General features: G+C 41.1%; 1 protein-coding gene across 15 annotated transcripts in view; it reads left to right on the forward strand.

The window, feature by feature from the left end:
- The window catches only part of ZNF385D (zinc finger protein 385D), a 547534-nt gene that overhangs the window by 409346 nt on the left and 121055 nt on the right, over window positions 1-17133 (forward strand). For all 15 annotated transcript variants that reach the window (XM_083404986.1, XM_083404996.1, XM_083404995.1 and 12 more), the window contains one exon: window positions 1428-1570. In XM_083404986.1, the coding sequence (XP_083261112.1) occupies window positions 1428-1570 (143 nt within the window). The remainder of the gene's footprint in view (window positions 1-1427; window positions 1571-17133) is intronic.

Consider the following 17133-nt stretch of genomic DNA (forward strand, 5'->3'; position numbering starts at 1 on the left):
TCTGCTACCCGCCTGTCAGATTAAGAGAATACAGGCATATTTTAAGAATTTCACAGGATTCAAAGAATCTTAATTAGCTGTGAATTGATGTTCTGGAACTATACCAAAAAATACAGGAGTCATTGTAAGCAGAGATAGGACTTGAATATTCCCAGTTTTCAGACAACTGAATATGTTGCGGTCTGTGATGGGGGCAAACCACAAGAAAAATTGAGGTCCGTGTTTAGCAGGCGCCTGCTTATCAGTATGCAAAGGAATTGCTTCATTTCCATCTGGGTCCCAGAAAATGCTCAGAAACAGCATTAGCAGGGGACACTAGCTCACTGCAATTCTTGATCACCCTAACCTGTGACAATAGTCTATAGGGCTTGCCAGTTATACTGAAGAACTGTTTTGGTCAGAATTTCAGAGAATAGCTCAATACCACATTTTGTTCCTCTTTAAGAGAGCAGGTTCTTACTCAGTTCTTCAGGCTGCTTGGTAAGATTAGCCTTTAAAGTTCACTGTAAAGCCTCGTAATTAGTTTGGAGAAATAACATTAGTTCCTTTTATTAAGAGCAAAGAGAAAACCTTTAAAAGTGTTCTAAACACAAATGTTCATTTTATTATTAAATTCACAAAACCAAGAGGTCTTTCTTTCTGTTCATAATGGGACTTCTTTGTGGAAACTATAGAAAACTTAAGTTGCATATTATATTACTTTCCCATGCGGAATATATGCCAGAAGCCCCTTGAGTGTTAAAAAAAAGGGGGGGACCAAGTCTTTGAACAAGAAATCCTAGATAAACTGCTTAAGGAGGGGTGATATGGAACATAATAGTATGGGAGATGTATTCAGTCTTTTCCTCACTCACTTCTCTCCTCCAACCCCACCTGTCTCCTAAGCTGTTTCAAGTTACATACGCTTCAGGTTACAGACTCCGCTAACCCAGAAATAGTACCTCAGCTTAATAACTTTGCTTCAGGATGAGAACAGAAATCGTGCTGCGGCAGCAGGAGGCCCCATTAGCTAAAGTGGTGCTTCAGGTTAAGAACAGTTTCAGGTTAAGTACGGACCTCCAGAACGAATTAAGTACTTAACCTGAGGTACCACTGTATTGTTGAACTGATTAGACTTGGGGGGGGGGGGAATGGAAACCTGTGCTTTATGCCTTTGCCCAAGCTACATTTTCATGGCGCATGAGCCATTGCCTCCACAGAGAGTAGTGGCCCTTCAGCACAGTTGAAGAGCCTGGCAGATTTTGTGTGTGTGTGTGTGTGTGTGTGTGTGTGTGTTCCTGCCAGGCTGCCAAGCCAAAGAGACTGATGGCTAACATCCTTAACTGACTTAGTTTTAAGTGCCTGTTATCTACAATACAATGAAACCAGATTAAAAATCTATTATGTATGATTTCACTTTTTTTCTTTCCCCTCCTTTCTTTGTATAGGAGGTACATGCCAGAGCCCTGCTCTTCCAGCCCTGGTACGTCCTCCAGCCCCAGCCCTGCAGCCTCCGTTGGATATCAAACCCTTTCTTCCATTCCCTCTGGACACTGCAGCAGCTGTCAATCTCTTCCCCAACTTCAATGCAGTAAGTACTCTACTGCAGATGTCGTTTCCATCTCTTATGTCATCCATTGAACTCCTCATATTATTATTTTTTTTAAAAAAAAATATTTCAAGCCAAAGAGATAATCAGTGCTCACACATATGCAGCTCCCACCCGTGGTTGTTTGACGTGCAACAGTTACAGGGTTCAGAGGGGCAAATCCCCTGGAGAATTAGCAAGAAAACAAACCCACACCACAGAAGAGTAATTTACTTCTAATTTCTTTATGTCGGATTAGTAATGGAAATTATCGGGGCTAATGAAAGAACATGTCCATTCCTGCATTTTCTAGTAATTAAATATGAATTAATATTTAACAGTGTTTGCTCATGGGTTCTAAGCAATTGCTCAAAATAAGTATTTAAATTATTTTTGCTGACAAATAATTAACACAGGCTGATTAATCCCTGAGTGACAGCATGCAAGTTTATTATTTCTAAAAACAAAACAAAGACAAAGCACTTCTGACTGGAAATGCCAAGGGTCACCGTATGTGTGCGTGTGTGTGTGTGTGTGTGAAAACCAAAGGATTTAAGCTCTTTTCTAATAGAGCTGTTTCCAGCTTGCTAGAAATTGAAGACAAGAATGTAAATCAAGGTTGCAGGAAGTGCCTTCGTATTCCTGAAATTCAAACAAGTGTTCCAGCCCCTTGGGATCCATTGCCGGCTGATGTTAGACAAGTCCCTAGGTTCTGATGTTTAGGTGGCCACTGAAGTCATTTTTTTTGAGATGACTTTCCCCTAAATGCTTTCCCAGTCTTTTTATGGAAAATTAACTGTACAATTGTAGAAATAGTTTTTTTAGGGTGCTGCTTTTTCTTTTAGATTATTGAGTCTGTATCTTTGTATTTTACCTAGTTGTGCACTTCCGTGGTAGCTTCTTTCTGTGGAGCAGTTGATAAATCTGAAAAATAAATAAAATGGAAGCGGTTTCTCAGCTCTTATTAACAAAGTAGGGTTGTAACCAGAGTAGTATGAGTTTATCCTGAAAACCTGCCTGGGCAAGGTAGCGTTGTCTGATTTCAGCCAGTTATTCCCTCCTGCTTAGGGTTGCCATACATCCGGAATTTCCTGCATGTATCTGGAATATTGCTGTCTCTAGCAGCAGAAATTGGTAAAATATTCAGTGTTTGAAATACGGTAACCCTGCTCCTGCTGCCATTCCCCGTATCTCCCTTGGTGCAATTGTGGATGACTCCTTGACCCCCATGAGCAGATTGGGGACAGTATTCAGGGAGTCGCCTTGGGGAGATCTTTATGCAAATGATTGTCTGGATACAACCCAAAGTTTTTAAAGAAAGCATATCCATTAATTCTACAAATAAGGTACTACTAATGAACAGTTTTTTTACATGGGAGGTGGGTGGCGCTGTGGGTTAAACCACAGAGCCTAGGACTTGCCAATCAGAACGTCGGTGGTTCAAATCCCCGCGAGGGGGTGAGCTCCCGTTGCTCGGTCCTTGCTCCTGCCAACCTAGCAGTTCAAAAGCACATCAAAGTGCAAGTAGATAAATAGGTGTTTCTGTGCGCTGCTCTGGTTCGCCAGAAGCGGCTTAGTCATGCTGGCCACATGACCCGGAAGCTGTACGCCGGCTCCCTTGGCCAATAAAGTGAGATGAGTGCCGCATCCCCAGAGTCGGTCACGACTGGACCTAATAGTCAGGGGTCCCTTTACCTTTACCTTTAATGAACAGTTTTCACACACCCCATTCTTCGGCATAACAATGGTCTTAGGCTGGCAATAGATCCCTGGCACCAGGATTCTTTTGGGTTCCAGCAATGCAAGGAGATTTTGGGCTACAATCCTAACCCCACCTACCTTGAAGTAAGCCCCATTTTCAATAAAACTTCCCAGCAGACATGGTTAGGCTTGAAGGAATAGATTGTACTCCATATTGCACCAAGTGGTGGTTGATATCCTTCTCCCCTATTAGTAATAGGATTGCACAGATAGAGGAAAAAAGGAGTGTGTATGTTGCAAAAGCTTATATATTTGTATTTGCCTTATTACTGCTTTTGTGCTGTGAGTACATGAACTGGATGTAAATATTTTTATCAGCCTTTTGGTTGGGTTTAATTAAGTAGCTCAGTTAGCTATATAATAATGCAATATTCGCTTTATCTTTTGACATTATATAAGCTTTTAATGAGTCAGTATGGTGTAGTGGTTAAGAGCGGTAGTCTCGTAATCTGGGGAACCGGGTTCGCGTCTCCGCTCCTCCACATGCAGCTGCTGGGTGACCTTGGGCTAGTCACACTTCTCTGAAGTCTCTCAGCCCCACTCACCTCACAGAGTGTTTCTTGTGGGGGAGGAAGGGAAAGGAGAATGTTAGCCGCTTTGAGACTCCTTTGGGTAGTGATAAAGCGAGATATCAAATCCAAACTACTCCTCCTCCTCCTCCTCTTCTTCTTCTTCTTCTTCTTCTTCTTCTTCTTCTTCTTCTTTAGGTATTTTCATCCTTGCTGGGTTTTTAAAATAGTTTTGCATAATACCCAGGCTGGACTTTTTCTTTCTTTCATCTTTTGGACGCCATTCCACATATTGGCTTTAATTTGCTGAGGTTTGATTTTTCTAGGCAAGGTTTAAGCTCTAACTACATATTTTACATGGCTTAAAAAAGACACCCAAAACTTCTATTCCTCTCTTTTTCTTATTCTATCTTTATTACCAAATCAGTCATGAGCAAAGCAAGGCAAAATGAGATACAAGTACTGACATTAGCAGGAGAACTGGCGTTATAAAGGTGTATGTAGGCAATGTGATATCCTGTGAATCAGCAATTTTGCAAAGGCTAGAAGTGCATTGTGGGTGGCATTGCTTGCAACTAATTCATAGTTGTCCAAACCAACATTAAATGGCAAAGTTTCTGTGCCATTATAATGAAGTATAACAATAATTTCACAGGAAGATATGTTTTGCAGTAATTTAGAAAATTGGAGAGCTAAGAATGGAGCTACATATTACGGGAGACTGGGAACATCAGCCCAAATTGGCTTCTCTGTGTCAGATTCCACCCTTCTTTCTCATAACTTGTAGAATAATTTCTCTTGTATCATGACATCAACATAATAATAATTCATAACAATAATAATAATAATAATAAATTTATTATTTATACCCCTCCCATCTTGGCGGCTTCCAACAAAATAATAAAATACAATAGTCTGTCAAACATTAAAAGCTTCCCTAAACAGGGCTGCCTTCAGATGTCTTCTAAAAGTCTGGTAGTTGTTTTTCTCTTTGACATCTGATGGGAAGGCGTTCCACAGAGCGGGTGCCACTACCGAGAAGGCCCTCTGCCTGGTTCCCTGTAACTTGGCTTCTCACAGCGAGGGAACCACCAGAACGCCCTCGGAGCTGGACCTCAGTGTCCAGGCTGAACAATAGGGGTGGAGACGCTCCTTCAGGTATACTGGGCCGAGGCCGTTTAGGGCTTTAAACACCAACACTTTGAATTGTGCCTGGAAACATACTGGAAGCCAATGTAGGTCTTTCAAGACCGGTGTTATGTGGTCTCACATGTGGTGATTGTCCACCCCCACTCTGCTTCAGAGGACGGTGTTGGCACAGTTGAGAAAGTCACATCACCTTGATGCCATGGAACAACGTAAATGTCACTACAAGTTACAAGGAGGTGGAGAGCACAACACATCATGAAAATTTTCTTTTCATTGGTTGCTCCATGTCTCCAGTGATGTATAGTGATGCATACTACCTTAAGCTTAAAGAGGCAGGGGAGCCACTGGACGATGTGACTGGCCTGCCTTCTCTGCTCCCAACCCATTATCATATCATACATCATCATATCATACAGTTGAACCTCTACTCATGACCACAATCCACTCTGGTGCCCATCCTTATGGCGAAAGTTTGCTGCTTTGCTATTTAGCCAAATACTCTTGTGTGAAATTCGATCACTTTGGGGATGGAGCTTCTGGGCTTCATCACACATGCCATAGTGTGTGTGTGTGTATATATGCTTAGCAATGTGACCTTTGCATTCTGCTTCAGTTTTCTGACATGCCGTATCACACTTTGAGCTCCATTTGCCTCTTTGACCTATATAGTACTGAAACATAGGCCACACTGTGTTTCGATGCTCAAGCCTGTTAATGACATTTTGTAAACACATACATTGGCTAAGAAAGTCTAGTGTATTTCTGGAAGCTTCTGTAAGTTCATCCCAGCCTGAGAAATCTACGGAGACATGTCAAATTCACTAGAACATTATCAGCCTAAGGAAAGATAGGCTACAAATTAGATTTGACTTAACAGGACAGTTTGACAAGGACATACCTTTTAATGTCTCTGAAGAGAGTTTATACTCCTCAAACAGTGATTTTACATTTATTACATAGCTTCTGAGAATTTCCCTCTGTGTGTATGTGTGTTTCTTGCCAGATTGATTTGAGTAAATGTAACCATCCATTTTAATTTCCATTGATAAATCCAAAATATACTGTAATATATAGGACTGTTCCACTCTGATATTCTGCACGTTCCAATGATAAATTAAAGAAAAATGCTGCAGTTTACACTTAGCAAAGTTTCTTCATTTTCTGAAATGAAGTAAATGTGATCCAATGCAATCTGTATCCTTCGATGTCTGAACTGCCTGTTTGTGTGGTAAAACGGTTAATAATAATAATAATAATTAATAAATATAATTTATTATTTATACCCTGCCCATCTGGCAGGGTTTCCCCAGCCACTCTGCATGGCTTCCAACAAAATATTTAAATTACCATAAAACATCAAACACTAAAAACTTCCCTAAACAGGGCTGCCTTCAGATGTCTTCTAAAAGTCAGGTGTTTATTTCCTTGACATCTGATGGGAGGCCGTTCCACAGGGCAGGCACCACTACCGAGAAGACCCTGGTTCCCTGTAATTTTGCTTCTCGCAGTGAGGGAACCGCCAGAAGGCACTCAGAGCTTGTGAATTCAGTACATAGCAATAACGGCATATGGTCATCAGCCCACCACAAAGCATGAAATGCCACTTCCTGGCAGATGCAGATATTCCATCTCGACTGCATGTCTTTGTGCTACCTTGCTTGTCTCATATAAGAGGTGGAAGGTGGAAGGGAAAACCTTGGAGCCAAACTTGGCATGACATGAAACACATTCCTGCTGTTGCATTTTTTTAAAAAATAAAATAAATAGTAGCTATGGAGCCGATTTATTCCAGGATTGGTAACACGTGTGAAGGGAAGATTTAACCTGTTCTCCTGCGATCCCAGTTAGAACTGCCTTGTGACAGCTGCTGGTAGCTCTGGGAGACAAGCTCTCTTTGTCACCAGTGGAAGCTTCCTCTACCCCAAGGGCAGATTGCAGGAGGGTGTTTCATTCGGAACTCTGCAGAGGCAGAAAGGGTTTAAAAACCTTTCCCACTTTTACAACCCTGGTGAAAAACCCCCCATGCCTGTAACTTGGGTGTGGTGGGTATATGATGCAACAAGTAACCATCACGTTTAATTTGGTTGTTGGTGACCTGCCATAATAGGGGTGACTGTGGTTGGGTGCAACTGTCATGTATTGTACCAAAAGCGGAGATGGATTTAAGGCAGTGTGACCAGTTCTGCCACACTAGGTGCTGAGCCCAGGAGGGCATTGCAGCTGTGATGTAGTGAATTGAGCACAATGGGAGGTGAAGGGGGCACCAAATTTAGGCCTTGCACAGGGTGCTACTGAAATTCGAAAGACCAAAGTCCACCCCTAAAAGTTGTTTTTTCAACTTCCTACTTATGTTGGGATGTTGTTTGCTCTTCAGGGTTCTGCTACTACTTTATCTTAAATCAAATACCCTTCAGATTTTAGGACTAAAGGGTGACCTAAAATGTCTTCAATAAAGACCTTGAAATATCTTAAAGGAAGAAAGAAATCCTGTCCACATGAGATTTGCCCTTCATAAGATTTCTCATCCCTTTTGCTAGAACTACCGGTAGCTAAACCTTGACCCAAGTAAGTTGCTGGGTAGATGCTATTACCGGGCCTGCTTATTTAGCAGGGTAATCCCCGGGATCAAATTTTTATTTATCAAACTTTATTTATCCAGCTTTGATTTGCAACTATAGTGTTTTTCACTCTACCACAATATTCTTTTTGGAAAGCTAGCTGCAGTAGCAGCAGCATGTGATTGGTGAATTTTCTGACAAAGTTTCTAGGTACAACTGTGTGATGACTTTGGGGACAAACTAAATAAAATAGATGAAGGCCTTCTTTTTAAAAAATGTTTTTGCTTTGGCAAGCCTATTCAGGCATGTAATTTTATTACATGCAATTGTTTTTAAATTTCTGGTTTTGTGTGTATTTTGAGGGGGGGGGGACCCAATGTCACATCAACTTGTTTTTAATGTTTGGTTTTATCGCTACTTAAAAATGAATATTTTATATTGTTCTTCATAAACTGGCTTTCTGCTCAGTAAGTGATCTATAAAGTTTGTTAAATAAAAACAAACTGTCTGGAGAGGGGAATGACTTCCCTCCATTTTCCATGTATGGCATCTAGCAGGGTTGGAGCATAGAGAGAATTATAGATATCACAGCACTGAAAATAATTACCAGTAGCAGAAAGAGGAGTTTTTGTTTTACACAAAGTATTCTGCGCTGTGACAACTATGCAGAGACACTGTTATTGTTTTGGTGAATATGATAATAGAGGGGGCAGGCATTTGGGCTAGAGAATCAGACCTACAAAGGAGGTGGCGACCACTGTTTTCACCCTTGATTCCGAAATTAATCAACGTTATGTGGGGGGAAACAACGGGCTAGCAAAATGTTTCTCTGGGGATAGTGCAAGCCAGGAGATTTCTCTCACAGCAGCAACTGAGGTAACTTTCAATGATCTTGCCATCCGATTGCATTAAGTAGAGCTTTATGAAGCATTATATAAAAACAGCATGCTAATTAGCAATCTGGTTAGCGGAACATTTGTAGGTGCTATGCGCTTAATTGTGTAGTGTATGCATACCCCCAAGTCATATTTAGAAAGAAATGTTAACAACTTAGCCATTTAAGCCGAAAACTGTAGACTGCTGTGAAAGCCCCGGAGAAGTTTCAGGTTCACGGGTTCAGTAAGAGTTTATCTAGTGGAAAAGAATGAACATTTTACTGATTCTACTTCTGAATGCGTTTATATGTACCCCACACAATTTTGTTTCCTAACTTTCATCGTAACCTGTGTGTGTGTGTGTGTGTGTGTGTGTGTGTGTGTGTATCTATATCTATCTATCTATCTATCTATCTATCTATTAGAGAGAGAGAATGGAGGAGGTGGATTCATTTGCCAAGTACATTTTCAAGATGTTTTAACTCTCCAGTGGCTTGACTTCGCCCTTGATGGCGCACTTTTCAATTGTCTCCCGAGACATGCGGATGCCAATTTAATAGCTTACATTACATTATAGCTGCAAAATCAGATAGTGCATAAAATGCAAATATTTTCCTAATTATAACAGTTAGAGTTAAAGTATCAAAGAAACCCATTTAAATGTATTTTCTGTTGTTGCTTCCCGATATAAATATTTTCACTAAAGAGAACATGCGCTTGTTTCTACTCCTTAATTTCCCAGTGGCTTTTGATACAATTGGCCATGATATGTTATTGGGCCATCTCTGTAGACCTCAAATTGGAGGCACCATGTTACAGTGGTTTTGATCCTATCTCCGGGGCAGGTTTCAGAGACTGGCATTGTGGGGTTGCTGTTCAGTGGCAAGGCAGTGGAGTCCCACAGGATTCCATCTTGTTCCCAGTGCCGTTTAATGTCTGTATGAAGCTGCTGGGGTAGGTAATTTGGAATGAGATGTCATCAATATGCAGAATGACACCCAGCACTACTTCTCTGAATTACGGGGCTGCGCAGTCTGCAGACCAGAACATGGATGCAGTGATGGGCTCAATAATGGCCAATAACTTCAAGCTGCATCCCAACATGACAAATCCTTTGAGTTGGTGCTTCCCAGGTAATCAGGATGGACACTTTTTTGCCTGTTTTCAATGAACAGACACCTGCCTCTTTGCTTAGGCATTTCTACCACCAATTAGATTTTCGTACAGTAAATATTGGGACGCGGGTGGTGCTGTGGTCTAAACCACAGAGCCTCTTGGGCTTGCTGATTGGAAGGTTGGCAGTTCAAATCCCCGTGATGGAGTGAGCTCCCGTTGCTCTGTCCCAGCACCTGCCAACCTAGCAGTTTGAAAGCATGCCAGTGCAAGTAGATAAATAGATACTGCTGTAGGGGGAAGGTAAACGGCGTTTCCATGCGCTCTGGTTTCCATCACGTGTTCCGTTGAGCCAGAAGCGGTTTAGTGATGCTGGTCACATGACCTGGAAAGCTGTCTGTGGACAAACAGCGGCTCCGTTGGCCTGAAAGTGAGATGAGTGCCGCAACCCCATAGTCTCCTTTGACTGGACTTAACCGTCCAGGGGTCCTTTACCTTTACCTTTACCTTTATAGTAAATATTCTCAGAGAGGAAAGAGCTACATGTGCACACTTTCTGCAACATCAAAGCCCTGCTCTGTCTCAGCTTCTCCTTGTTGGGCAACTGGTGAGTGAGAGGAGATCCCAAAGAGCCAGATGAAACTAGCCACTATCTGGGTTGTAGGCCATGGATTACTTCCCCACCCCTGCCTTAGAACCAAATTCCATGTGATATGCAGGAATTTCATGGAAGGATTGAGGAAGCATGTTTAACCATTCTGTTTATCTTGCCAATAGAAATCCCCCATCCTTTCCATGGCTACTATTCCAAGGCTACTATTTGTTTCCCATAATACACTATTTAAACCAGTTAAAACAATTCACATCCGCAAGATACAGTGGTTCCAATATATATCTTTTTTTTTTTAAAATATAATTTTTATTCAGTTTACAAGTAAGACAAATTAATACAATTCAAACAATTTATAAAACCATTCTCTCATTTTTTGACTTCCCTCAACTTGGCTGGTACTCCTTCCCTTCTCAATTTTCCACACATTTCTTAGTTCTTATCTACTTCTTAAATTAAATCTGCTTTCAATCCATAATTTTAACTTTCTTTTTTACAAAGCTTCGCTAAACGTTACAAGCGTTATTTGTTTTTCACCTAAATTATGCATATATTCTGAAAATTTTTCCCATTCTTCAATAAATCTCTGATCTCGTCGATTCCTAATTCTTCCTGTCATTCTATCCAGTTCTGCAAAGTCCATCATTTTCATTCTCCATTCTTCCAGTGTTGGTAGTTCTTCTTGTTTCCATTTCTGGGCTAACAATATTCTCGCTGCTGTTACTGCGTACAAAAATAATTTCCTATCTTTCTTGTTTATCTCATTTCTCACAATACCTAGCAGGAATGCTTCTGGCTTCTTAACAAATGTATATTTAAACATTTTCTTCAATTCATTATATATCATTTCCCAATAATTTTTAATTTTCTTACATTCCCACCACATATGATAAAATGTACCTTCTTTATCTTTACATTTCCAACATTTGTTACATCCCTTGTACATCTTAGCTAATTTCACTGGTGTTAAGTACCACCGATACATCATTTTCATCACATTTTCTTTTATAGTTGTACAAGCAGTAAATCTTAATCCTTCTCTCCACAATTTCTCCCAATCCTCCATATATATGTTATATCCAAAGTCTTTCGCCCAGTCAATCATAACTGATTTTATCTCTTCATCTTTTATGTGCCATTCTAACAATATGTTGTACATTTTAGCCAAAATTTTATAGTCACTGTTTATTATTTCTTTCTGGAATTTCGACTCTTTCTCCTATATATCACGGGATTAGTCTTACTGAAGTGATGTCACAGAACATAGAATCGTAGCTGAGGCCAAAGAAGTTTGTCCCTTCTGTGTAGAAAATGAAGAGGATAGAACAGGTTGTTTAATGGAAGGTTCAAGAGATTCCTTTACATTAGAAGGGGCTTAGTATATTTGATGCAATACAGTGGTACCTCAGGTTACATACACTTCAAGTTACAGACGCTTCAGGTTTCAGACTCCACCAACCCAGAAATAGTACCTCGGGTTAAGGACTTTGCTTCAGGATGAGAACAGAAATCGTGCTCTGGTGGCGCGGCAGCAGCAGGAGGCCTCATTAGCTAAAGTGGTGCTTCAGGTTAAGAACAGTTTCAGGTTAAGAACGGACCTCCGGAACGAATTAAGTACTTAACCCGAGGTACCACTGTACTAAAAAGTTGGTGACCTCAGGCTGGGAAGAGGAAACACATTAGTAAATTCTTAGCTATTGAGTGCTGTAGAGGGGAAGAGTTAAAGGGGACTTTTTACAGAAAGAGCCTAACAGACTTGCATAGGAATGAGGCAATGCCTGGTCCTTTAATAAAAAAAGAGAGAAACTGATAAATTGCTGAGTAACGGCTCATTTAGTCTCTCTCATATTGGAGTCCTTACTGGCTAGATACTTTATCATTGTATGCTTATTGCTTTGTTAGCAGCAGACAACATGAGAGCCCAACTGATACAAGTGATATATTTCAATAGACCAGGTTTGGTTGCTAGTGGTGTTGCTAAGTGGATTGTCAGCTGCCTGGAGTATACTTCAAAGGAAGATGGCAGAAGAAGCTGGCATGGCTACGGTTGACTGCTTACTGGGATGGTATGGGGCAGGGCAGGGTGGCAGTGAGGCTAGGGCTGTGCAAGAGCACCAGCCGAAAGCACCAACCGCTCCTAGAAGATGGTATCCAAATGCATTCCCCCAGTGTTTTCTGGAATCAGACTGGCCAAGAAACTTTATGGCTGACAAGTTGTAGTAAAATAAATTGAAGTAAAATTTGAAGGCTACACCTGATTTTTGTTGTCAAAAGAGGTTGTGGGGCTTAGGGTGTTTACGTATTTTTCTTTTCTTTTCTTTATTAAATTTCTTTACCGTCCTATACCCACAGGTCTCAGGGCAGTTCACAGCATAAAATTGGCTTTAAAATATTTTCTTCTATAGCAGCAGAGAATGCCAGAGTGACATTGCAACAATGGTTTTCTGCTGTAGTGTTTACTCAGCTGTGGATTGGGAATCAGAAACCTGCAGTCCTCCACAAGCTGTTGGAGTACACCTTTCACCATCCCTGACTATGTTGTCTGGGGCTGTTGGGAGTCAAACAACACCTCAAGGGCCACATGATCCCCATTACAGTGGTGCCCCACAAGACGAATGCCTCGCAAGACGGAAAACCCGCTAGATGAAAGGGTTTTCCGTTTTGGAGGTGCTTCGCAAAACGAATTTGCTATGGGCTTGCTTCGCAAGACGAAAATGTCTTGCGATTCCTGGGTTTTTTTTCCCCTCCCCCCCTTTTTCCCAAGCCCCTAAGCCGCTTAACAGCTGTTAGCTAAGCTGCTTAACAGCTGATCTAAGCCGCTTATCAGCTGATCTAAGTCGCTAATAGCCTTTTAGCAGCTAATCCGCTAATCCCTTAAGCCTTTAATAGCCGCTAATAGCCGCTAAACCGCTAATAGCGCTAATAGCGCTAATCCGCTAAAGGGCTTGCTTCGCAAGACGAAAAAAACCGCAAGACGAAGAGACTCGCGGAACGGATTATTTTCGTCTTGCGAGGCACCACTGTACTCTTGCAGATGGATACTATGTGGTGGGAGGGCAGTAGAAAAACAGAAAATATTTACGTTCAACCATGGTTGCAGCAAGCAATAAAACAAGCAACAGATTCTGGCTTAGACCCATTTATATGATTTCTGAGTTAACTGAAAGGAGGGACTCATATGACACTTCCCCTCAAGTAGGTATAGTGTCCTTCAAAGTCGATGAGATTCTGCCAATATTTTCTGGTTCCAGGAAGGAATGGCTGTGACAAAATGCAGCGTGGTGACTTCAATTTACTCTAAATCAGCATTTCTTTTTTATAGGTGTATGTGGTAATAGAAAATCATTGCCAATAATTTTTTAACTTGGAAGCAAAAAAGCCCCAACCTCTGTGAGTTGAGGATCATTGGACCAAGGCTATAATTTTTATAGAGCTGTTACAGAGAATAGATATATTTTTTACCTCTGAATGTTCCTTTTAAGGGGAAAGGAAAGGTTTAGAGGTCCCAGTGAGTTGGCTGGAGACTTTTGGTCTTTTTGATTAGCAAACACAGTCAAATCTTATTTGATTTTGCTGCATTCCTAGGCAACATTGCAGGTGCATCTCTATAACGTCAGATTATATTCCAAAAAGTTGGGGAAATTTTTGCTATTGGATCATGTACTCAGAGCTGGCCATATTTTAAGAAAAAAGCATCTTGCTTTACTTATGCTTGCTGTCTCTTATTACTTGTGGTTCTCCACAATTACCCAGGCAATTTAATAAAAGCTTACAGGATTATTTTAACAGGAAGTTAAGAAAAGGTTAGCAAAACAAAATGCTGTCATTTAAAACATTTCATTTAGCCATTCACTCAATGTGAATCAATCAAGATTAAAACTTTCAAGCATGTTTATTTTATTTTCAAAATAACTTTCACAGCAGGTTTTGAGCTTAGGACTTTGTTACTTTGTTTCTGAATGACAACAACAACAAAAAGTTTGGAAAGTAAGATTAAGCTGTTTTTTAAAATTTAATAGAAGGTAGCCCTTAGGTTTCTAGTGCTAGTTCAAATAGTTCTGCTTATTGGGACTAGATGGGAATAAATCAGCTTACCCTATTATTTGCAAGGGGGATATTGGGGAAGGTAAATGACTGATTAGTTTATGACACTTCTCCATCTCCTCCTTTCTGTATCTCAGTCTATGTGTGAGGGGACTGGGGAGAGGGAGAATCAGTCAAGACACTAAATCTTTTCAAAAAAGCAAATGGGTTAAAAAATAAACAAAATGAAGGCTTAAATTTCCTGGCTTTACCACAACCTCTGCTAGACCACCTCATCTTTACGTATGCATGTCTACGCAGGGGATTGTATCTGGTTAATGTAGTTCCTGGAAGATTGTGGGTGGGCTGAGGCATAGACGCTGGGGAAATGAGGCAAAAGTGGCCTTGTTAATCTGACCTACTCTGGTCTACCACTGTAAAAAGGCTGATGTGGTTGCTGTTGGTTGGTGTGTTTTTCTCGCTTTCTTACTCTTCCTGGAATTGGTTGGGGACAAACAGGACTAAATCCCTGTCCAATATACACTGGACCACCAAGTCAGTACCTCTTGCCTCAATTTCTGATAACTGACTACCTGTGGACCTGCGTAGAGCAGGTGGGCTTAGCCTCAGAGTTATATGCTTTGAATTGCTGAACATGAGGCTGCCTTTGAAGGCGGTTTGTAAAGTTGAGTTGGTACAGAATGCAGCAACTAGAAAACTTTGGGGAATACTCATTATGTACAGTGGTACACCTCGGGTTAAGTATTTAATTCGTTCCGGAGGTCCGTTCTTAACCTGAAACTGTTCTTAACCTGAGGTACCACTTTAGCTAATGGGGCCTCCGCCGGAGCACGATTTCTGTTCTCATCCTGAAGCAAAGTTCTTAACCCGAGGTACTATTTCTGGGTTAGCGGAGTCTGTAACCTGAAGCGTATGTAACCTGAAGCATATGTAACCCGAGATACCACTGTACTGCTTGTATTAACTGCCTAGGCATTTCTACCCCAATTTCAGATGCTGATCTTGACCTCTAAAACCTTGCACTTTACAGTGAGTGTGGCATAGTTGGGTAGTGTGTTGGACTAAGACCCGGGATACCAGGGTTCAAATCACTACTTAGCTTATTGGATGAACTGTCTTCCTGTTTCTTGATAGTTTTATTTCTCTGACAAAAGGCCTTTTTCTTCTCTCATTCTCAGAACACTTTTAATTTTTAATTTTAATTTTTTACATCATCATAATTTGGCTATGTGTGTTGAGCTTACCTCCTCAGTTCACAGTGGCTGAAGGTGGTGCGTGTGTTTCTTTCCATTAAGTCTTATTGTAAAGGCCTTCAGTAACTTGAGTAGGGGGGAAATGAATTGAAGGACTGTGGATTTAGACTTGGGCATGAGAAAGAATAATAGTCGTATTTTTATGTGGGTTTTTTATATAAAAAAAATTCTTAGAATTTATGCATAAGACTCTTCCAGTTATCTCTTCCTGCCTTCTACATGTGCTAGGAGGCATGGCACAATGGGAAGTGAGATTAACTAGCTCTCTGTAAGTTGTAGCATCCTGCACAATAATAGCACAATCACTTTCTGTGCACTGGGTGTCCCTTGGGCGCTCGCTTTGCATGCAAAACGTTCTCACCAAGTTAATTAAATGAAGTGCTCTTCAGATTTGTCAAATCTTGATGAGTGAAAATGCTTAAATTTTTTTTAATAAAGCATTTAAGTAATGTTTTAATCAGCTGGAGTTTACAGCTTTTGTTTTAATAGTGCCTGGCTGGAAAAGATCAATGGTTATTTTATTCTGTAAAATCTTTACTGGATGGCATAATAAGCATCAGTCTTAAAATCTGCAGTTTAAATATGGATGGCGGTTATTAACCTGTTCTTTAAAAGCTGCAATTAGTCAAAAGCAACCGCTTAAAGAAATGACTTAATTACTCCAAGCAGAAAGGTTAAAAGAGTAAAAACTGGGGTGGGGGGTGAGTGGGAAACCACAATGTAGTTGTTGCTGAGACAAGCATATGCACAGTCTATTTTTTATTTTTGTAAAAAAAAACAAAAAAAGCAGATGTTCTTTATGCTTTACAGTTTAATTTGTATAAATATAATTGTTTGTGGACTATAAACGTCCAGAGACTGCACAGAAATAGCTTAGGGGGCCACAGTCCTAGCTTGAACAGGGGTTGGTGGCAAGTCGTTCAGGACCCTTCTTATTTGCGTGTTGAGTCCCACAAGGCCACCCCTAAAAAATTCACACTTCACACATCAATTTTTGTTTAGGTTTTTGGCATAATTTTGGCCACAACTTTATTCAAATACAAAAAATGTGAGTGGTTGCTTAGGCACTGGTTATGACTATCTGTCCTTGCCCTCAGGGACAGAGCTGGTCTTCCGGACTCCAACGGAAGCCAGCGTGGGAAACAAGTATTGGGTGAGAAAATGAAGCTGGGCATCAGTCCCTCACTTCTCACCATCATGTTCCTGTGGGGCTTGCACGGCCCAAGTCCGATGCCAGGGACAAGGACGAAAAGAATGGCAAGCCCCTGGATTCCTTTAACGGAATTCCCTTTGCACATCATTTGGAGGGGTAGGCACTTACCCCTCCAAGCACCAATTTAACCAATGCCTAACCGCCAACCTTACAAGTTGTGACGATTTGCTACGCAGTAGGCAAAAACCAAATGGCACCAGCCAATCAGCCAGATGGCAAAATTCCTACCATGCCCCCGCACCAAGGCGGGCGACACCTAGACAGGCATAGCAAGGTCAAGATTATCAGAAACCACCCTATTAAAGGGAGGGAGGGCGGGTGATCCGCTGCAAAACGGCCAAGAGGCCGTGCTAACGTCTGTCCCCTGTATTTGTAGGCTCTGACCCCTCCTCCAAATTGGCAACAATCAATATTCCCCAGCAACCCCTTTAACCATTTAACGGCTGGGTTCCTTTCCAAAACTGCCAAGTCATGGCAGGGT

This window comes from Podarcis tiliguerta (genome assembly GCF_965153285.1).
Source record: "Podarcis tiliguerta genome assembly, chromosome: 12".
In the NCBI taxonomy this organism is placed as follows: domain Eukaryota; kingdom Metazoa; phylum Chordata; class Lepidosauria; order Squamata; family Lacertidae; genus Podarcis; species Podarcis tiliguerta.